Source organism: Podarcis liolepis (genome assembly GCF_965112155.1).
Source record: "Podarcis liolepis genome assembly, chromosome: 17".
Lineage (NCBI taxonomy): Eukaryota > Metazoa > Chordata > Lepidosauria > Squamata > Lacertidae > Podarcis > Podarcis liolepis.
Window position 1 is genome coordinate 14564549 of NC_139571.1, and position 23831 is coordinate 14588379.

General features: G+C 45.3%; 1 protein-coding gene across 2 annotated transcripts in view; it reads right to left on the minus strand.

The window, feature by feature from the left end:
- Positions 1-23831, minus strand: part of FOCAD (focadhesin) — a 127314-nt gene that overhangs the window by 18396 nt on the left and 85087 nt on the right. For both annotated transcript variants that reach the window (XR_014520909.1, XM_083483273.1), the window contains exons 22-30: positions 20514-20606; positions 17741-17829; positions 16162-16203; positions 14923-15031; positions 12623-12739; positions 9560-9798; positions 7975-8064; positions 1696-1843; positions 1449-1568 (exon numbers count right to left, since the gene is read on the minus strand). Coding sequence is in view for 1 of the 2 variants with exons in the window: in XM_083483273.1 (XP_083339399.1) it covers positions 1449-1568; positions 1696-1843; positions 7975-8064; positions 9560-9798; positions 12623-12739; positions 14923-15031; positions 16162-16203; positions 17741-17829; positions 20514-20606 (1047 nt within the window). In the remaining variant the exon portion in view is untranslated. The remainder of the gene's footprint in view (positions 1-1448; positions 1569-1695; positions 1844-7974; positions 8065-9559; positions 9799-12622; positions 12740-14922; positions 15032-16161; positions 16204-17740; positions 17830-20513; positions 20607-23831) is intronic.

Below are 23831 nucleotides of genomic sequence, written 5' to 3' on the forward strand. Positions count from 1 at the left end.
AAAAACACACCCTACTTTTCAAGTATAGTGCTGCATGTTCTTGTTTTAACATCAGGATAGAACCAAAAGCTGCAAAAAGCACAGAGCCGAACAGTAGGTCTGTGGCAAGCTTTAATAATTACTATGTTTACTTGACAGAGATTGACTGATTTACCCTATTCTTCTACTTGCGTGCTCATTGCAGCATTACTATAAAATGTAAGAAAGGTATTACAGCAGTACCTTGGTTTTCGAACAGCTTAGTTCTCGAACAATTTGGCTCCCAAACCCAGAAGTGAGTGTTCCGATTTGTGAACTATTTTTGGAAGCCAAATGTCCGACAGGGCTTCTGTTTGGCTGCAGGAGCTTCCTGCAGCCAATCAGAACCTGCGATTTGGTTTTCGAACATTATGGAATTCGAAGGGACTTCCGAATGGATTCCGTTTGACTTCCAAGGTACGACTGTAGATAAGGTAAAGGGGCCCCTGACCATTTCGTCCAGTCATGACTGACTCTGGGGTTGCGGCGCTCATCTCACTTTACTGGCCGAGGGAGCCGGCATACAGCTTACGGGTCATGTGGCCAGCATGACTAAGCCGCTTCTGGCAAACCAGAGCAGCGCACGGAAATGCCGTTTACCTTCCCGCCGGAGTGGTACCTATTTATCTACTTGCACTTTGACGTGCTTTCGAACTGCTAGGTTGGCAGGAGCAGGGACCGAGCAATGAAAGCTCACTCTGTCACAGGGATTCGAACCACCAACCTTCTGATTGGCAAGTCCTAGGCTCTGTGGTTAACCCACAGCGCCACCAGCATCCCTACGACTGTAGATTGTATGTGATAAAACATACCACCCTGAACACACCCAATCTCATCTGGTCTCAGAAGCTAAGCAGGGTCAGACCTGGTTAGTACTTGGATGGGAGTCCGCCTGGGAATACCAGGTACTGTAGGCTTTTGGGACGCGCCTTTGGTTTGTTAGCTGTCGGTAGAGCATGAGACTCTGAGGGTCGTGGGTTTGAGCCCCATGTTGAGCAAAATATTCCTGCACTGCAAGGAGTTGGACTAGAATCAGCAGTTCTCAACCTGTGGGTCCCCAGATATTGTTGGACTACAACTCCCATCATCCCTGAGCTTTGGCCTTGCTAGCTAGGGATAATGGGAGTTGTAGTCCAACAACATCTGGGGGACCCACAGGTTGAGAAAGGCTGGACTAGATGATCCTCATGGCCTCTTCCAACTCTACAACGATTCCAATGCTATATATTGCATAAACATTTATTTGTGAACAAATGTAAAATGCAGGCATAGGCAAACTCGGCCCACCTGATGTTTTGGGACTACAACTCCCATCATCCCTAGCTAACAGGACCAGTGGCCAGGGATGATGGGAACTGTAGTCTCAAAACATCTGGAGGGCCAAGCTTTGCCGATGCCTGGTAAAATGGATGGCAAGCTCTCGATACAACCTGCTGATTAGTTTCTGCTAATTTCTGCAGCTTGCTCATGATCTCCTCCGCCTCCGTGGCCTCGATGATCTTAACACTAAAGGCAGAAATGCAGGCACAGGCGACCGCATAGGCAAGAATCTGGATAACAGGAAGAGTAACACATAATTTTAGAAAGGAGTCGGTGAGATGGTTTTTTAATGGACGATTGAACTACATGTGACTTGGGGTGGGAGGTTGGGAGATGTAGGAAACTGGAGTGTGTTACCTCCTGAAATGTTCTGCTTTGGTCTTCTGCATCATCCAAGTATTTGCTCAGTTTGTGAAGGGAGGCAGAGATGTCAGCCTGGCCTTCCGATGGGCTGCTGCGACACATCAGTGACAGAACGAGGCCGACACCCAAGATGCAGCCGGTGCTTAAAACAGAGGAGAATTTAGTAGGTCTAAAAGGTATTGGGAACCATACGTTAGTTATATGCACAACAGGGGAATGGTTTTTCACAACTCAGTAATGCAGCCACAAAGGAAGAAGAAGAAGAGTTTGGACTTGATATCCCGCTTTATCACTACCCGAAGGAGTCTCAAAGCGGCTAACATTCTCCTTTCACTTCCTCCCCCACAACAAACACTCTGTGAGGTGAGTGGGGCTGAGAGACTTCAGAGAAGTGTGACCAGCCCAAGGTCACCCAGCAGCTGCATGTGGAGGAGCGGGGAAGCGAACCCGGTTCACCAGATTACGAGTCTACCGCTCTTAACCACTGGCACCACACTGGCTCTCAAAACATTTCTGACTACAAAAAAGAACATGAGAAATTGATATTATGGACACATTCAGATGAGTTAATGTGAAAAGATGCACAGAACTTTTAAGGGCAAGTTTACATGCTCTGTGTGTGTGGGTTTTGGTGTGTTTTTTATGTACAAACACACAGAGTTTAGAGTTACTAAATCATTCTAAAAAGTGGGGGTCGTCTTATATATGGGTAGTGCCTAGGGTGGACGTTTGATTGGTTGCTGCCACAGTTGTCAGCGGCTATTGTGTGTGCTATTGGTTGTGGCATTGATTGGGTGGTGTTGATTGGCTGGCACTCCGACAGTTGGGTGGGCGATTGGCAGCTTCTGCTGGCGATGGGTTTGATGGGAGGCAGATTTTGCGACGTGTGCGGGTGAGCGATTTTGTGCAACCCCCCCCCCCTAAAAAAGGCTCACCAAGCCTGGGTAATCCCACCCCCCAAAAAAGCTCAACAACTTTGTGCCATCTCCCGTTTTCTTAAATTTGAGTCCCCCAAAACAGGAGACGCCTTATACATGGGGGGGGGGGGCGTCTTATAGATGGAAAAGTATGGCATTTCGCTTTCTGATGACATATCCCACAGATTCACAGCAAATGTACTACGGAGGCAATTGTGAATGAACGGGCTTTTAGACAAAATGCCCACTGGCATAACTATTTCATCGCGTAGCAGCCCAAAATTACAATTGCACATTGGAAGTTCTTGCCCCACCAGATGGCAGCAGTGCATCTTAGATAGCTCTTTTGCCCATTCTCCACAGGCCCCATGCAAGATACATCTGAAAACCAGGGAGACGTGTCTTTTAGGCAATCAGAAAATGCCTCGGGGGTTCTGGAGCTAAGTGGCAGATTAAAAAACATCAATTCATTGGCCAAGGATGTTTGAAGAACTGAAAAATGTGAGCTGTTGGGGGGGAAAAACCTCTAAGGGGGAACCCCTGAAACGTCCCAATGAGGACTGAGCAGGAATGAAATGCTGAGGGGTTTATTTTTGAGGGGGGGGGGAGAGAAACTAGGATGGGATAAGGTGGGATTGAAATAAGAGTGCTCTGGAAGAGGGCAAAGCTTGGATGACTGAGACGGTTTGGTCCCTTTGGCTCTCAGATTTAGAATGATGCTTAAAGTTTTGGGTGTCTCCTCTTAAAAAGGATCTTGTAGGTGCTGAAAAGAGCAAGTAACAGGATCAAGGGACCTTCCGGATGAGGATAAATTCAACAGGCTTTTTAGTTTAGAAAGACAGGCAACAAAGGGGAAAAGGCAGAAGATTATGCCAACATGTTATAGTGTGGAGAAAGGGGGTGTTTCTCTCTTAATGCTGTAGATTCAGGTAGCACAAAATTACAGTGGTACCTCAGGTTAAGTACTTAATTCGTTCCGGAGGTCCGTTCTTAACCTGAAACTGTTCTTAACCTGAAGCACCACTTTAGCTAATGGGGCCTCCCACTGCCGTCGTGCCGCCGGAGAACGATTTCTGTTCTCATCCTGAAGCAAAGTTCTTAACCTGAAGCACTCTTTCTGGGTTAGCGGAGTCTGTAACCTGAAGCGTATGTAACCTGAGGTACCACTGTAAAAGCTTGTGTAAGATTACACAACGTGTAATTATGTTATGGAATCTGCTGCCAGAGGACGAGGTGGAGGCCAGGGGCTGAAGGAATTAGGCAAATTCACTTGTGGCGGTGATGAAACGCTGAGCGTGGGATGGTTGTGCAACTTGGACATCCCACTGCCAAGTTAAAACACTGGGGCCCTCCTCCCCTTTCAGAGTTTCACGGAATCTACCTTGAAACGGGGCAAGAAGTTCCGAAACTAACAATCTTTTCCCACCTAGGAGATGATGCCACGTCGTGTCCATAGTAACCGAGGCTTTTATTTCTTTCCCTTCTTCCCACACTTCAAACAGGATGGGAAAGATCTTTCATCTTTCATCTCTGCACCATTGTCTCAGTCCTTCCATCTGCTCTCGGCTGGCAGGGGAAGCTAATTTGGCGAGGGCCACGAGGCTTTCATCTCGGGCTGTGGAGGAACTCCGACTTGAAGCAGAGGGCACTGCAAAGCGGCGCGGCTGACGCAGCTTCCTTTTGCCATATGCCCCTTCTACTTTGCCAGGCCGGGAGCAGAGTCGTGCCAATCCAACCTCAAACCAAGCTTTTCTTGGGTGACAGCGAGGGTTGCAGATTCCCAGTGACAAACACAAATCTAAACCCTGGGCCAAGGGAGCACAGAATCTGCATATATTTGCATGCATTTGAATGGCTGGATACTGTATTCTACTCCCAGCAAGGTCCAGATTTCCAGCGAATTCTGAAGTGGCCAAAAGCAAGATGCAATGCTTTTGTGCTGCAATGCCAACTAGTCCCTATTGCACCAAATAAGGCAGCCTGGTGGAACGAACACTGTTGAAAAGCAGGGAATAAGTCAAACTCAGTTTCAAAGGTTTGTTTTCCCTCTGCCAGGCTTGGGCTGCCTCAGCTGGCAGTAGGCTTACTCATGAACCAAAAATAAGAGTGTCTTGCTTGAAGCAAAATAAAAAAATTCCTTCCAGTAGCACCTTAAAGACCAACTAAGTTAGTTCTTGGTATGAGCTTTCCTGTGCATGCACACTTCTTCAGATACCTGCACACGAAAGCTCATACCAAGAACTAACTTAGTTGGTCTTTAAGGTGCTACTGGAAGGAATTTTTTTATTTTGACTATGGCAGACCAACACGGCTACCTATCTGTTGCTTGAAGCACATTTCCTGATCGGTGTGCTCATGGCAAAAGGGGGGGGGGAATCATATAATAGGGAACACGTGGTTTTCCTTACACTTCAGTGTGGGAAAATGTAATAGGTGAAGCAGCCCGAGGTTTGTATGGATGCAATTTCCCACATGCTGTATGGAAATAACGGCTTCCATGAAACACTTCCGCTGCTGTGAAAGGCAGCGAAAGACCTCATTTGAAGAGTCATTTTTATTGGCCCAAATAAATAAATCCAATTCCCTTAAATGCAAGGACCAGTGCCTGAACTCCAGAGTGTGTGACTGCGCTTGCTTGCTTGCTTGCCTGCTTGTCAGTCAGAGTTGCTCCACAAACCATAGTTTTAACAGGTACTTATTAGAGCTCACCTTGTAATATTTGGGGCAGATATACGTACTTGTTTCACTGCACATGTACCCTGAAAATGCATGTACATGTGGGTGAAATTGAAACATGTATACAAAGAAAAGCAATTACCGTATTTTTTGCTCTATAAGACTCACTTTTTCCCTCCTAAAAAGTAAGGGGAAATGCGTGTGCGTCTTATGGAGCGAATGCAGGCTGCGCAGCTATCCCAGAAGCCAGAACAGCAAGAGGAATTGCTGCTTTCGCTGCACAGCGATCCCTCTTGCTTCTGGGATTCAGAATTTTTTCTTCTTCTTCTTTTCCTCCTCCAAAAACTAGGTGCGTCTTGTGGTCTAGTGAGTCTTATAGAGCGAAAAATACGGTACATTAAAACAAAAACAAACCAAAACAATAGGGGTGTGCAAAAGTCCCAATATTCACATTAAATCTGCATTTGTGCATTTTTAATCTGTTTTTGAGTATGCTCTCTGTGCTTCAACCTGCTTTTTTAGGGTTCCAAGATGCTCTGTGTTTTCCCTTTCACTATTGGTGGGAATCTGAAACCTCTTTCCATTTTAGCCAAAGCGGATGAAAGTTACAGGCACCGGAGCCCCTCCAGAGTAGATTAAGCCTGCCAATTTCAGACAAGGCAGCAGTGGGAGTCAGTCCACTAGGATGAATTGAGCTTTGCCACACCAACTCCATTCTGCCCTTAGCCAGACCAACCCTTAAACATGTGGTTCGCCCATGATGGATTTTTGTCGAAGGATGGTTTGCACCACGAACTAGGCCCCAATTGCAAGACCTGTGCTCCTTCACGCTCCCTCCCTTATAGTCGCTTAGAACTGTTTATCCCTGTTTCTATCTTTTAAAGTTTGTATGATATACCGTATTTTTCACCCTATAAGACGCACCTTTTCCCTCCTAAAAAGTAAGGGGAAATGTGTGTGCGTCTTATGGAGCGAATGCAGGCTATGCGGCTAAGCCAGAAGCTAGAACAGCTAGAGGGAGGCTTCGCGGGGCTATCCAAAAGCCAGAACAGCTAGAGGGAGCACTGCACAGTGCTCCCTCTAGCTGTTCTAGCTTCGCGTGAAGCCTCTGCAGGGCACGGGGAGCCTTCATTCCCGTACCCTGCAAAGGCTTCGCGGGGCTATCCCTGGCTTTTGTGGGAGAAGGGACAGAGCGCACAGCTCTGTCCCTTCCCCCACTTCTCAGAAAAGCCCCCAAGAGCCGCGCTCCCTTTCACGAGCCGCTTGGAGCATGTGTGCGGCTCTTGGGGGCTTTTTCCCAAGGAGGGAGAAAGGCAGCCTGTCAGTGAAAAGCCCCCAAGAGGCTCATGAAAGGGAGAGCTGAGCAGAGCCTGGGATGATACAGGCTCTGCTCAGCGCTCCCTTTAAATAATTCCCCCCCCCCTTGCATTCCCCCTCTAAAAACTAGGTGCGTCTTATGGTCAGGTGCATCTTATGGCGTGAAAAATACGGTAATCACCTTTTAATTACTAGTGTTTATCCCTTACCTGTTTTAAGTTTCATGTGTTCAGTTTATCCGTATGTTTTATCTTATGCTGGTCTGCGACAGAAATGAAGTTTGAAACTGATTGATAATTGAGAGGTGGCTGAGTAGTGTGTACCCTTTTACGTTTTTTAAAGCTTTGCACTGTCTTTTTTTTTGGGGGGGGTTGCTTTTGACTGGCCTCCCAATAAGCTTTTACAAGTCTCCAACAGGCTTAATAGTGTGAGGCTGCCCAGTACGCTGGTTCAGAGCTCTGAAGAGCTGTAATCTGTTGCTGTTGTTGATCAAGTGGAGAAAAAGGTGTTTTTTTCCAAAGAAAAATATACTCCACTGGTGAGCTTTAACCAAATAACAATCCAGAGCTCTTTTACTATTTTGCACAGCCTCACTTCTTCCAAAGCATATGGAGAAGAAACCCAGTGATATTTGGAAATACAGAACAACATAAACACAGAGTAACACAAGGCTTTGTGGGAAGCTGACTGGAGGTTTTAAAAACTGGTATCACACTTCAATTTGGGAACGAGGGGGACACCCCTGAATTCTCCTTAATTCACCTTATTATTCAGGGTGGTAGGCCAGTGAGTTTTACTTAGAGTAGACCCACTGAAATTAATGAACACAAGTAAGTTAGGTCCATTCCTTTCAGTGGGGCTACTATGAATAAGGGAAGGGACGCGGGTGGCGCTGTGGGTTAAACCACAGAGCCTAGGACTTGCCGATCAGAAGGTCGGCGGTTCGAATCCCTGTGACAGAGTGAGCCCCTGTTGCTCGGTCCCTGCTCCTGCCAACCTAGCAGTTCGAAAGCACGTCAAAAGTGCAAGTAGATAAATAGGTACCGCTCTGGGGGGAAGGTAAATGGCATTTCTGTGCGCTGCTCTGGTTCGCCAGAAGCGGCTTAGTCATGCTGGCCACATGACCCAGAAGCTGTACGCCGGCTCCCTCAGCCAATAAAGCGAGATGAGCGCTGCAACCCCAGAGTCGGTCACGACTGGACCTAATGGTCAGGGCCCCCTTTGCCTTTACTATGAGTAAGACACAAACGCCAGCCTTGGTGCCCACAGAACCCTGCGCTCCGTGGTCCGAGTCCAACACTAATCCCTATAGTACTGCACAACGCATCCAGTCAAAATGCAGGGAACTGTACGACACGCTTACTTGTACTCCAGGCTTGTGTCAAAGCAGCAGCCCTCTAGGGCATCCAAGGACTTCATCAACAGCAGATCCATTTGTTTTCCAGAGACATCACTGGACCAAACCAAAAGAGGAAAAAAACACTTGTGTGATATTAATATGACATTCCACTGCATTTCCTTTTGCTTTCCTTCAGGGCGCTCTGTAAGTGGCAATTATTAAGGCGCGTTCATCCAATGACAGCCACTGGGCTACTAGGATTAATAATAATAGTAATAATAATAAAAATAATAATTTTTTATTTATACCCTGCCCTTCCCGGTTCAAAAACCAGGCTCAGGGCGGCTAACAACAAATTTAAACACTTAAGCAGCATAAAATACAGTATAAAAACATGAATAACAATAACATTCAAAGTTCAGAAATCAATTTAGGGGAAATCCATCTAATAAGCAATAGATAATCCCCAGGGCTAGCTGGCTGAAATGGTCCTACTTGGGCCAGCGAGGAGGCCAGGGGAGAATTAGCTGTGGGGTCTCAGAGTGGGTAATCTTCATAAAAGGGGAGGGGGAAGGAAGGGGAGGGAAATAAAAGATCAGGCTGAATTCAAATTAAAGGCCAGGCGGAATAGCTCTGTCTTACAGGCCTGACGGAAGGAGGTTAAATCCTGGAGGCACCTAGTCTCATGGGACAGAGCATTCCACCAGGTCGGAGCCATCACTGAAAAGGCCCTGGGCCTGGTGGAGGATTGATTGACATATCCTTCTATTGTTGTTGTTTAGTCGTTTAGTCGTGTCTGACTCTTCGTGACCCCCTGGACCAGAGCACGCCAGGCACTCCTGTCTTCCGCTGCCTCCCGCAGTTAGGGCATCCTTCTACACCCCAGCGCAATTCACACACTGTCAAAGGATGGATATAAGCAGCCAGCGGGAATGGTTCATTGCCTTCTCTTTTTTCTATACTGGGATGAGTTTGGGAATGCAGAGCCCTGATTTGCTTCTGCTTTTTAATAGGGAGGCTTGAGACAAGCGCTGGAATAATAATAATAATAATAATAATAATAATAATAATAATAATAATAAATAATTTATTATTTATACCCTGCCCATCTGGCTGGGTTTCCTCAGCCACTCTGGGCGGCTTGCAACAGAACACAGAATGCTTTTTTGGGGTGAGGTGTGGTGTGTGTGTGTGGAAACCAGGTATCTTAGGGTGAAATCTCCTGAAGATTTGGGGTGGTATCCAACTAACTAATTCCCTCAGAGCAAAAATTTTCTACTTGGGAAACAGAACTTGCCCTGTTTGCTCCCTCCACATGCCTCCAACACCCTCTCTAGCAGAGTTGGTGGAAGACTCAGAGCACATTTGGTGGGTTGAGGGAGGTAGCATTAACAAATTAATTCTATGTGTTTTAGAGAAACAACACAAAGAGGAAGAAGATGGGAGGTCAAGGAAGCCAAGAGATAACGAAATCCTCTTGCAGAGCACCTTGGGAGTCGTTAAGTGCAGAAATCTAAATATGTTGCTCTGCATAATTTAAATGTCTCACATGGGAAGGGGGTTGGGGTGGGGAGTTATTTACACACCTGCTGTACAAGGAAATCCATACCTGACTTTCTCTTCACATAATCGCGAGACAAACATCCCCAAAGCAAGGCCCATGTGAATTTGAACAGCCTGAGACTCATCTGCATTTGGTTTCCCAGGTAACATGGCAACCAGCAAATTCAGGACTTCCTCAACCTTTTCCTTGTAGGACGCAATAAAAACTGGCACCAAGAGAGACAAAGCCGTCGCTGCACAGGAACGGGCAATAACACTAGCAGTGTTTTCACCAGAGTAGGATTTCTGGAGACAAAACAAACCCCCCCAAAGTTATTGACTTTGCCCTTTACATCATTAGGAAATCTTAAAAAGAAACAACAACTGTATTTGCACTTCATCTGGCAACAGAATTATCCAAGGCTATGTTTACTACTGTTTTGTTTTTTAGCAAATAATATGCTTTTTACAGAGAAAAGACATTCAAATCTGCACTTGGAAAAACAGATGGGACTGTATGACCCTGTTCCTTATATAGATATATAATTGTGAATGTTAATTAATTCCGTAATTACAGCTTTATTGGAATTTCCCATGAAATGATTCACTGATAGCAGGGACTGAAATATTTGCAAATCTCACAGAATCGTCTAAAATGCAAGGAGATTAAAGCTTGTTGAAAATCATTTATTCTTAAAATTGTAAACCCTTCCACCAACTCCCATGAACTCAAGGCAATTCACAACAAATAAAACACAGTTTTTAAATACATAACTTGCTTTCCAAAACTTGAAAATCATTTATTCTTAAAATTGTAAACCCTTCCACCAACTCCCATGAACTCAAGGCAATTCACAACAAATAAAACACAGTTTTTAAATACATAACTTGCTTTCCAAAACTTAGATGCACCAGAGTGCTCAAATTTGAAAACGCACATTACAGCACAGCTGGTGGCAGCCCAACTGTAAGGTAAAAGGTAAAAAGGTAAAGGACCCCTGGGCGGTTAAGTCCCATCAAAGGCGACTATGGGGTTGCGGTGCTCATTTTGCTTTCAGGGGTTAGTCCACAGACAGCTTTCCGGGTCATGTGGCCAGCAGGATTAAACTGCTTCTGCCGCAATGGGACACCGTGATGAGTGCCAGAGCGCATGGAAACGCCGTTTACCTTCCCACCACAGCAGTACCTATTTATCTACTTGCACTGGTGTGCTTTTGAACTGCTAGGTTAGCAGGAGCTGGGAAAGAGCAGCAGGAGCTCACCCCGTCGCGGGGATTCGAACCGCCGACCTTCTGATTGGCAAGACCAAGAGGCTCAGTGGTTTAGACCACAGCGCCACCCGCATCCACAACTGCCGTATTTTTCTCTCTATAACACGCACCCGACCATAAGACGCACCTAATTTTAGAGGAGGAGAACAAGAAAAAAAATATTCTCTCCCTCTCTGCGGAGCGCCTCTCCAGCAAAGCGGGAGGAGAAATGGAAGGGTCTCCTTTTCTCCTCCTGCTTCGCTGAAGGGGTGCTGCGCAGCTTTCGCTCTCTGCGCAGCGCCTCTTCAGCACTGAAGGTGTGCACTGATCCATCTCGCTCTCCTGGCTTCAGCGAAAGCAACAGAAAGCCTCCGGAGCGCAGTGGTAGGAGCAATCCTGCTGCGCTCCGGAGGCTTTGTGCAGCTATCCCTGAAACCAGGAGAGCGAGTGGGATCGGTGCGCACTGATCCCTCTCGCTCTCCTGGCTTCAGGGATAGCTGTGCAGCCTGCATTCACTCCATAAGACGCACACACATTTCATCTTACTTGTGAGTCTTATAGAGCAAAAAATACGGTATATCTGTGGCCAGGAAGCCTATACTGACAGCTCTTTCGCAAAAACCTGCAATGAGCCACTTGCATAGCCTCCAATGAACAGAAACACTTTGAGATTTGCACTTTTCCCAAGTTTGGCGAGGCAAATAACGTGTACAAACATTCATATACAAGGGAACCTCGGTTTTCAAACAGCTTATCTCCCAAACAACTTGGAACTTGAATGCTGCAAACCTGTGTTCCGGTTTGCGAACTTTGTTTCGAAAGCGGAACATGCTCCATTTTGAGTCCTGGGCTTCAGTTTTTACTGTTGCCCTGCTAATTTGTGCCCCCCCCCCATTGTAATTCAAGTCTTCTGTTTCTGTTTGCAGTGTTCTGAGGTGATATTTGGAGCTTATATTTGGTGCTTTTGTTTTTGCTATTTATTTAGTGTTTTTTGTTTTTGAGGCTCTTTCGGTTAATTTGTTTTTTGTGACTGTGTGGAACCCAGTTCAACTACTGATTGATTGTGTGACTGCGGAAATGGATAAGAGCCCCCCATCCAAACAATGACTATCATCAGTGCAGGTAAGAAAAAATATATACCTTTTTTTAATCATCTACAATACTGTCTTACTTATAGTACAGTACATCGATTATTGCTTTCATTTTATGGATCAATGGCCTCATTAGATAGTAAAATTCATGTTAAATTGCTGTTTTGGGGTTGTTTCTAAAAGTCTGGAACGGATTAATCCATTTTGCATGACTTTATATGGGAAAGCGCGCCTTGGTTTTGGAACGCTTTGGTTTTGGAACGGACTTCAGGAATGGATTAAGTTTGAGAACCAAGGTACCACTGTACTAAGATAAGGTGTGCATGAAAATGCATATGCTGATGAAAATAACATAGAAAAATGCATGGTATTGTTTTGCAAAAAGAGGTGCTTGTTAGGCAAAATTGCATACAAATGAGAAGAAATTCACACTGAAGTGTGGATAAATTTCCACGAGAACTTTAAAAAAAGATGCAAGCTGAACTTAAGGTTGGAAACATTAGAAATGGAGGGAAACCAAAGTTTGCCCATTCCTAGTGGAACATTCCCTCACTGCTGTGTCATACCCTCCAACATTTCTCAGATGAAAATGAGGGATGCATTATGGAGATTATGCAGTGAGCTCTGTTTTCCTCCCATTCAGACTTTAAGGGGAAACAGAGAGTGTGTTCCATGCTTGGTTCCACATACCAGAGATGATAACAGATCCAGATCTATTCATTCCCCATTCCCCAAAGCGTACAGGTCTGATCATTTCAGCCTTTACTGGTAAAATAGACTTGGGCCTACCTGATAGAACCACGGGAAGACTCGACCTTTAGGGCGATAGCGACTGTCGATGATGCTAAGAAGGGTCTCTATCACCATGCAGATCCAATGGTTTGTCAGAAGAAAGTCCACCTCGGTCTGAAGCGACAGAAAGACTGTGAGCACTTGAAAGACCAAGACCAATTAAATATTTGCCACCACCTCTGTTTAGCTTGAATAGGTGATTCAGGAAAGGCAGGCATAAGTGCTCAGCCCGACCTTTTGCTATCTAAAACTAAAGCAATTCTTAAAGCCAGAAACTATTATTAGGAGTGCTAAAAAGACAATCCTCTGAGCATCTGTATAAAAGGAACAGACGTGGTTTAGTCGTTTAGTCGTGTCCGACTCTTCGTGACCCCATGGACCAGAGCACGCCAGGCACTCCTGTCTTCCACTGCCTCCTGCAGTTTGGTCAAACTCATGCTGGTAGCTTCAAGAACACTGTCCAACCATCTTGTCCTCTGTCATCCCCTTCTCCTTGTGCCCTCCATCTTTCCCAACATCAGGGTCTTTTCCAGGGAGTCTTCTCTTCTCATGAGGTGGTCAAAGTATTGAAGCCTCAGCTTCACGATCTGTCCTTCCAGTGAGCACTCAGGGCTGATTTCCTTCAGAATGGAGAGGTTGGATCTTCTTGCAGTCCATGGGACTCTCAAGAGTCTCCTCCAGCACCAGAATTCAGAAGCATCAATTCTTTGGCGATCAGCCTTCTTTATGGTCCAGCTCTCACTTCCATACATCACTACTGGGAAAACCATAGCTTTTACTATATACGGACCTTTGTTGGCAAGGTGATGCTGTCTAGGTTTGTCATTGCTTTTCTCCCAAGAAGCAGGCGTCACAAAGACAACACGCACATATACACACAAATAAATAAATGTTCCAAAAGGAGATGAGTTCGAACAGCAATAGAGAGCATCACCCATGAACAGGTATCATAGGAGTTATAGTCCAACATATAACTCCTCCACCTTCATTTCTCAGCACCAAAGAGGTGTAAACGTCAGAAATTCTGTTTGAAAGAGATTCACAGAACAATCCGAATCATGTTGCTCAGAAACAAGTCCCACTCTTGTCAGTGTGACGTACTTCCAGATAAAAAATATTTAAGACTGTCATTTGAACTGAACAAATTTTTTTTTTAATTGATTAGCCTGCCAAGTTTTGGGTAGAATTCAACTAAGTTTTCTTCAAACCAGACCTATTTAAATGAATGGAAAGAACTTAAAAGGTAAAGGTACCCCTGCCCGTACGGGCCAGTCGTGTCCGATTCTGAGGTTGCGTGCTCATCTCGCTCTAGAGGCCGTGAGCCGGCACCGTCCGAGGACACTTCCGGGTCACGTGGCCAGCGTGACAAAGCTGCAGCTGGCGAGCCAGCACCAGCGCAGCACACGGAAACGCCGTTTACCTTCCCGCTATAAAACGATCCCTATTTATCTACTTGCACTTAAGAGTGCTTTCGAACTGCTAGGTGGGCAGGAGCTGGGACCGAACGACAGGAGCTCACCCCGCAACGGGGATTCGAACCGCCGACCATACGATCGGCAAGTCCTAGGCGCTGAGGTTTTACCCACAGCACCACCCGCGTCCCGCTAGGAACGAACTTAAGTTCCTTTAATTCCAGTGAGTCTACTCTGGGTACAACTTAATTGAATGCCAGCTTTTGTTCCCCAAAAAGTCAACTGCCTACTTCCAATGAGATTTCATACAAATAAACTTTGAACAGAAACATCTGAAATGGTAAAGGTAAACACTTCTCATTGGGGATGAAATTTCCCGAAAATCTCCCTGTTGAACTTATCCATACAGATCTGTTCTGATTCCTGTCTAACTCCCTGATGTTGATGAGAAACTGTTTTACCAGTTCTGCTAAAAACACAAACACGTATCACATATTTTATGTATTTTTATATTCATATTTTATGCACATATATGCCAGGTTTCTTCAAATAACCAGCACAGAAACAGTAAGGAATATAAAAAATGCTTCTGTATTAATACGTACACAATTATGTTGCAGAAATATGAGGGAGTTTCCCCCCACTCATAATTTTGCATATAGTTAGTCAGTTTTTTTTAGAAAAGAAAAACTAACAGTGCACAAGTGTCTCAGGCATCAATGGGCACTTGATGTAAAAAGATGTCCAACACTGATAAAATATTACCAGGTGAGAACTGCCAGATTCCAGGTACAGATTCCTTTAAAATGGGTTCCTCCTCCTCGGTGCTACTTCAAGCGCACTCATTAAACATCATGACAAAGGAGTCAAATAGTTTGAACTCACATTGAATTGTTCTTCGCTGTCTGAAGAAAGCCCTTTCTCGTGCTTGGCTACCGCAACTGCAAGGCCTGTTAAGGCTAGAATACAATTCCCCTTGACCACTGGACTTTCCCTGTTGGAAATGATTGAATCGGTGGTGAAAAACAAACAGAAACGCAAGGGGTGGGATGGAAATGATCACATAGCTCTGAATTTTAAAAGGTCACATGTCCAAATTAAAGGGTAATGGACAGTTTCACAAACTATACAGTCATACCTTGGGTTACAGACGCTTTGGGTTGTGCGATTTTGGGTTGCGCATCACGCCGAACCCGGAAGTACCGGAACGGGTGACTTCCGGGTTTCGGCACTTGCACATGCGCAGAAGTGCTAAATCGTGCTTTGCGCATGCACAGAAGCGCTGAATCACGACCTGCGCGTGCGCAGACACGTGGGCCGTGGGTTGCAAACGCTGCGGATTGCAAACGTGCCTCCCGCACGGATCAGGTTCGCAACCCGAGTGTCCACTGTACTCTCAATTTGGTACTGCGACCTACAAGAATGACTGTTTTGCCTGAATTACTAAGTTCTGTGAGACTCAAAAACACATGAGAACAAGCATTATTTTGTGTTTGTTAGTCATAAAGTGGAACATTCATGAATATACTTTCATAGAGAGATGGATTCTATGAACACTTTTCTAAAGCTTTTCACGGGGTAGGGGGGAGCAATGCTTTTTGTGAAGGGTACCCCGATTTGGATTAGCCCCGGAAGAAGAAGAAAAGCTAGGCAAAGGGTCTTTTCCCCTTGAGTTCACAGGACCTAAACTCAGAGAAGGGAGTCTTCAAGTGCCCATCACCTTCAGAAGATGCTGTGTAACAAGACGAGAAGGGACAACCCAAAGTAGGCAGCCACAGTGGCATAACATGGGTGCCCCCATAGAGGCGGCTGCCCCAGGTGCAAAATTGTTAGGGGGCGCAACATTTCAACAGCGGGTGCTTCCTCAATACAACTGTGCGCTTCCATCTCTGGGCTCCGTTGAAAACAGCTCTTCCATGCAAACCAGGAAGTGACCTCTTCTCATCTCTGTAGCTACGATCTCCTGGGTCAAGCAGATGCCATTGGGCAGTTGAATGCACATGCGTTAGCCTCCCACCCACCTCTGTGTGGGCCTGGGGGCTGGCAACCCATGATACACCACTGGAGGACCATAATACTCCCCACCGCATAAGAAAGAGCACCCCACGTAAATAAATATCTTACTTGGAAGCGCCCTTGATCACATCCGTCAGCATATCTCTGACCCTGTTGAAGAAGGAGGCGAAGAAAGAAGTGGCATTAGCTTTGAAGCGAAGTTTGAGCAGATGATACGGTCGCATCAGTTAAATAAAAAGAGCAGCTCATTCACAAGCCCTCGAGCAGCTCCTGAGATTACGCTCTAAATTTATTTTATCTGGTAGTATTTAGTCGTGTGTCTGTTTAAACAAAACAAAACTCAGAAACCTCAACACTCTATTTGCACTATGAACAGGTACATTAATAAATTTTCTGGTTTTTTTATGCACCGCTTAAAAAGTGCTCCATGCATAGTGCCCTGTTCGTAATGAAAATAAAGAGATCCCTCCTAGGAAGCCAGTGGTCACTTTATTTTAATTGTGCCCCTGGAACCATATAACACCGGTCCTGAAAGATCTACATTGGCTCCCAGGATGTTTCCGAGCACAATTCAAAGTGTCGGTGTTGACCTTGAAAGCCCTAAATGGCCTCAGCCCAGTAGACCTGAAGGAGTGTCTCCACTGCCATTGTTCAGCCCAGACACTGAGGGCCAGTGCTGAGGGCCTTCTGGCAGTTCCCTCACCGCAAGAAATGAGGTTACAGGGAACCAGGCAGAAGGCCTTCTTGGTGGTGGCACCCACCTCCCATCAGATGTCAAGGAGCTTCACAATATTCCAAAATACCTGAAGGAGCATTTCCACCCCCATCGTTCAGCCTGGACACTGAGGTCCAGCACCGAGGGCCTTCTGGTGGTTCCCTCACTGTGAGAAGTGAGGTTTCAGGGAACCAGGCAGAGGGCCTTCTTGGTAGTGGCACCCGCCCTGTGGAACGCCCTCCCACCAGATGTCAGGGAAATAAACAACTATCTGACTTTTAAAAGACATCTGAAGGCAGCCCTGTGTAGGGAAGTTCTTAATGGCTGGTGTTTTATTGCGTTTTTAATATTTCGTTGGGAGCTGCCCAGTGTGGCAGATGGGCAGAATTCAGTTCTGGCACCTCTCAGGTGGGCGCCATTGCCATTCTAAGAGAAGCAGAGAAGTGTTCGTGGTGAGTTCCAGCACCTCTTTTTCTAGAAAAATAGCACTGGTAAGGTCTATTGCTGACAGGATAGCCTGACTTTCAACAGCTGTTCCACACATCCAGACACACTGGGCATTTCTTGATACTAATAATAAAAATAAGCATGGGTATCAGCATCACCTAAAAGTCCAATTTCAGATCATAAAATGCCCTTTTCTCTGCATAAGTTCACTGCATGCTCTGGAAGAGGTTTCTACGCCAAGGCAAAGCAACCGGTTGTCACATGCACCATCTTTCCCCATCACCACAATCTCCCAGCCAGCACATGAAAAGAAGAGCTACTGGTAAATGAAGCCACTCCTACCTATGCTGCCTTGTCTTTGCCGTTTCCCTTCAAGCTAAAGGCCGTATCTGGTTTTCATCAGCGGCACTTGCACAGTCAGTGCAAACTCGCCACTTGGAAGCTTTTGAAGTGGCCTCTGCAGCGCTCTTCCCCATTTCCCACCGCCCTTTTCGAGTGATGGGGAGCAGACAGTCATTCGCTTACCAGAGCCAGGCTGTAAATTGCTTGTACTGCACTTCTTCGGGTCCCTCCTTGCCGTGTTTTAACTGCATCTCCAGCTCGGCCTGCCTTCCCTGCACAAGCACAGCATAAATCAGCAGGAGACCTTACACGGGGAGCAATCCATGGGTTTCTATGGGGAGCGCTTGAATAGCAGATGTAACCTTTCCCTCGAGGTCCACTCTGCTCTCAAATCAAATTGCCCTTCCAGGGTAATGAACTATGTGTTAAGTGATGGAATTTGAGTTTCTTACTTTTGAGGAATGAGGGTGCATCTATGCTGCAGGCCGGGATAAAACCTTGTCTCGAGGTACTTCCCTAAAATCCTTAAAATCCCTTGTGTCAGATGCTGTGGGGTGGTTGCTCGTGAGTAACCAGGCAGGACTCCGACCTGTCTTTTACAGGTTTTATTGTGCAAACTATTTACAGTGCAGATCCACCAAGTTCATGTCCGTCTTAGTCACTTGCAGAATCCGGGAGTGGCCTCTTCCGGCTTCTTCCCCAACATAAGAATTTCGACACCCCAAACCTCCGCCTCCCCTCCTTGCGTTTCACCCCTCGCTGGGCGACGGAAGTGGCATGCGTCCCTCCTGGCCAGCCTGGCTAGGTGAGGCCCTGGGGCTCTCAGCAGCATCCTCAAGCCCTTTCCTCGCTTGGCTGGCCCCTTCCCTCTCTTCTCCACTGGAGGTATGGCTTTGCCCACCACTGGAAGAGGAACTGCTCCTCAGGAGACCAACTAAGTTAGTTCTTGGTATGAGCTTTCGTGTGCATGCACACTTCTTCAGATACACTGAAACAGAAGTTGCCAGATCCTTCTATATCGTGAGAAGGTGGGGAGGGGTATTACTCAGAAGGGTGGTGGGAATGGGAGATTGGCAGATAGCTGAGATGAGCCTGTTGACGACTCTTAACGACTGCAATAGGTCTTACAGGAAAAGGGAAGGGGTGAGAAGACCTGTAAGACCTATTGCAGTCGTTAAGAGTCGTCAACAGGCTCATCTCAGCTATCTGCCAATCTCCCATTCCCACCACCCTTCTGAGTAATACCCCTCCCCACCTTCTCACTATATAGAAGGATCTGGCAACTTCTGTTTCAGTGTATCTGAAGAAGTGTGCATGCACACGAAAGCTCATACCAAGAACTAACTTAGTTGGTCTTTAAGGTGCTACTGGAAGGAATTTTTTATTTTGACTATGGCAGACCAACACGGCTACCTATCTGTAACTGCTCCTCAGGAGTTTCTGTGGCTCCCTGTATCCCAGCGGCGTCCCTGCCTCCCTCCCCTCTTCCGATGGCAGTCCCGACACCTTGCAACGATTGGATGATTCTGCAGGCGTGTAGGTTTGGGCACTGGGGATGCGGCAGTGTTGGAAAAGCAAAACCTAGCACTGAGCAAGAATTGGCTATGCGTTCCTTCTCCTGCAGTTCACCTAACAATAATAATTTTTTTTGCTTTAAGATCCCGCTGAAATTCATCACAGGAGTTTTTTTATACGCTACACTTCTAAAATCTGAAAGGGAGTTTGCAAAGCAAAGACAGCAGGAAAACGGGAAGAAACAATTTCTTGGAATCTATTCTGAATGTAGTGCGGTGACCTACAGGTTAAACATGACTGTTTTATGTGCATTATTAAGTCCTTGTGGGAAAGCATATGTGAATAAGAATCTTTCTCTGTCATACATCTTACTTAATTAAGTAGGATGTTCATGAATACCATTTGATACTGCTCTAAAAATCAGATTATGCTTTCCATTACGGTGTAAGAGATTTATGGTAAATTCACACCAGCAACTTTTCCTTCTAATCAATGAGGATTGGGTATTCTTGTGCTAACCAAATCTTGTGAAGGCTTGAACATGTGCTGATCTTATGATGAGAGATAACCCGTTTTCTGAAGATTACTAAACGTGAATCTAGCTGCAATCTAGTTCTATTAGAACTGCACACAAGAACAAAATAGGTGATCTTGCAAATCTAACCACGATACTCTAAAAAGTTAATTTTGGATTATAATTGTTTATGGGGAGGGGATTCAATCATGTTAAACTACCCACAATTTGGATGAGAAACAGATCAAACCAGAGTTTGTTATTTGAATTTTTTGGGTTGTATTCAACTAACTTTCACCTCTGAGTAAACCCATGGAAATCAATGCTCATGACTGAGGTCCAGGAATTGCAATGGGTCTACGCTGAGGAAAAGTTAGTTGAAAACTGCTTCTTTGCCAGTGATGAAATGTCTAACTGGGGGGAACTATGAAATCTAACTGGGGGAAACTATGAAAAAAGGGCTTTAGTTTTCGTTATAAGAAAAACAGCTGCTTTCTGTGTATTTGACCATTGTCGCATAATGTCAAGGTAATTGTGAACTATGGTTTGAACAAACAATGGCTTTAATTTTTCCAAAGATATGATTAACTTGGGTCCTACAAAGTTATTTCAACATTATTCCTATGTAAGAAATTGGATCTAGACTAGGATAGTTGAACTTAAGTGCTATTGAGATCAATGGGGTAAGTCTGGGGTCTACACATCGTTTCTAAGTAAGGCTCTGTTAGTCCAGAGTTCATAGGCTAGCTAACAAACAAACTAAACAGCAGGTATTAACTCTCCTCAAACCTATATATGAGAACTTAAGCCATTTGCTCACTTTGTTTCCTTTTCATCTTATATATAGCAGACACATTCCCCTATTTACTCTATGCTGAGTGTTGAGATCACGCAACAAAAGAACAACACTCAGACAACTCCACTTACTTGTAGAATTGCATGATAGCTTCTCTCCATAAATCCGGCCCAGGACTGGGGAAGTAGCAGGGAGCGATGCCACTCAGAAGGCTGAATGTTGACCTGCATGGAAAACATTTCATATTCACATATGAAACCACCGAACAAAATTGGATGTTGTAGTAAAAGAACTCAAATGAAGAAGAAGAAGAAGAAGAAGAGTTTGGATTTGATATCCCGCCTTTCACTCCCTTTAAGGAGTCTCAAAGCGGCTCACATTCTCCTTTCCCTTCCTCCCTCACAACAAACACTCTGTGAGGTGAGTGGGGCTGAGAGACTTCAAAGAAGTGTGACTGGCCCAAGGTCACCCAGCAGCTGCATGTGGAGGAGCGGAGACTCGAACCTGGTTCTCCAGATTACGAGACTACCGCTCTTAACCACTACACCACACTGGTGTATGAACACACATTTAGAATGGAAGTATCGCTGACCGACGGCTTCTGCTTTTGTACTATGAATTACTATTTGGACTTTGCAGTTTTAAAAAGAAATTGCACTAGTAAACATATATCTGATTTTTCACTTCCACAGGCTTTGTGATCCACCCCAGAACTGTGAGATAACCAGCCTCATACAACCAACATAAAGGTAAAGGGACCCCTGACCATTAGTCGTGGCCGACTCTGGGGTTGCGGTGCTCATCTCGCTTTACTGGCCGAGGGAGCTAGCGTACAAACTCCGAGTCATGTGGCCAGCATGACTAAGCCACTTCTGGACAAACCAGAGCAGTACACGGAAACGCCATTTACCTTCCTGCTGGAGCGGTACCTGTTTATCTACTTGCACTTTGACGTGCTTTTGAACTGCTAGGTTGGCAGGAGCAAGGACTGAGCAATGGGAGCTCACCCCGTCATGGGGATTCGAACCACTGACCCGGAAGCTGTACGCCGGCTCCCTCGGCCAGTAAAGCGAGATGAATGCCGCAACCCCAGAGTCGTCCACGACTGGACCTAATGATCAGGGGTCCCTTTACCTTTAAGGGGAAGAGGCAAGAAGGAAGAGCCCCTCCCCAGCCACGCTGCAGTTTAAATAGCGTAGGCCATGCCCCCCAGCCAACCAGATTGGTCGGCCAGGGCTATGACATGGCTGGGACTCCCAGTGACGCGAGAGGCTAAGCCATGCCCCCCCCCCACTGACGTGGGGAGCCCCTGTGGCCTGCCTGCAACCCTACCCCCCTGGGAAGGGGAGCAGCTTTCCTAGACCAATGATTTAGGAACTTTCACTGCTACAAGTAAGCCAAGTTTTACTGCCTGTTTTTTCTGAATGCTGTATGGAAAAGCACATGAACCTGACCTTTGGAGGGTTTGTAAGTAAACCATTTTAAAATTACTAAAGTGTGGTCTTTTGTATGCCAAGGGAAGAAGGGAGTTTTGAAACTCACAAGGGCACATTTTAAAGGTCTAACAGCTTATATTTCTACTGCATATTTTGTGAATTTATATCTCTGCTGGGGTTTTCTCATCAAAGATCTTAGCATCCATGGAATACTCCTTTTATACCCCCCTTTTTTTTTTGCTTGCCACCAACAAGAACTACACAAGTAGTTCTGAAAGTCTACCTATCATTTGAGCTTGTATTCTTCCCATGCCAGATGGAGTTTGGAAACTGAATCATACTAATAATTTCCATTGAACTCAGTGGGATTATTTGTGAGTAACTGCACCATGAGAGGCCTTTCAAAAGCAGTCTGTTCAAAGTTTTTAAAAAATCTCACAGAGTGTGTCTAAGGCCTTGGGGGTACCTAAAGCAGATTTTGGATTCCAGCCAGAGCTCACATAGTAAATACAAGTTATTTAACCTAGTAGATTATGCTGGAATTTGACGTGTAAATTATGAAGAGCTTTTACCAGTTCAAAACATAATCTATATTGCGTATCCAACAAGTTATCCAAAATGAAAACAAACAGAAAACTCTTCTTAGAATATTAATCAAATCCTTGGTTTTGGCTGAACACAGAATTACCAGGTGATTCTCTCATTGCATAACTTAAAAGACGATAGAAGCACATTAACACACACATTCATAATACACACACAACTCCACATTTCATCCTGGCTGTTGTCATTATTATAGCAATTTAAAAGAAAACCATCGCTCTAGATCATTTCTGTTTGCAGTGCAACTTCAAAGCCAACAGCTTAAGAAAAAAGAAAACGAGAGAGAGAGCACTGTAATTAAAATGACTGCTGTGCACTGTAATGTCTCATAATATTCTATGGCAGGCAAAAGAATTAGTTTTTTGTTTCCAGTATCCAATTATTTCTACTGTTGGCCTCAACCAAAAACATCGAAAGTTGTCATGACAGCCATTTGGAGCCTATTAAAAACAAGTTATTAGATCTCAGCAGTTTCCAGGACAATATTACTTCAATACATTTAGGGGGTGGGACCCAAAATATTCCAGGTTGGCATCAGATGGCCTCTCTCTCTCTCATTCTTCTGCAAGGCTAGTCGTTAAACAACGAACGAAAGAAAGAAAGAAAGAGAAAATGCCAGAATGAATTGCTATTTAAATCTGCCTTCTCATCCCTGTTGGATGTTTTATCTGCTATAACAACCACTTTCCAAATTTTAGTTCCATGCTTTTGTCTTAGGCAGCAGCTAAGTTTTCACGGGAGCCATCTTTTGAAGCAAAGAGCCCAATATTCTGGCTCTGCTCACCAACTTACTCCCTTGTGAACTGAGCTAGGGTTGCCATACGTCTGGAATTTCCCGGGTAGAGCCAGATTGTGTCTTGAATGAATGGATCTTTATATGCGTCGGCCGTCGGCCATAGCAATAAAACAACAAAACGATATACAAAGAATAAAAATCAAAAAGTCAATGATATAAAATACATTTTAGGGTTTTGAATCAATAGTCAAATAGTGTGTCTTATTCTGATTGCCCCAGCTAAAAACCTGGCAAACTTTGCTGTCACCTGCTCATCTTCATCTGCCAAGAGAAAGGACACTGGGGCAGTGGCTGGGCGACCCGGAATGGACAATAAAAGAGGGGTGATAATCTCATTCCTCAAGTCTTTAACCGAATTGTGTCTGGATTTTTCACTGTTTGAAATATGGCAGGCCCCACTGAGACTCAGTTTTTTCTCTTTTAACTACATCTCCCCTAGCAAGTGTGAGCAGACACAGCTTCTTTGCCAGAGTCCTCCCTTTATTACCCTAGGCGCTCAAGTCCATTTATAAGCTCCCAAGAGAGAAACTGGCTAACAAAGCAAAGAAGGATGAGTCCTGAGGATTGCCATGGGGTGGGAGGCTTGGGGGCAGATGGAAGTGTTCCTGGAGGTC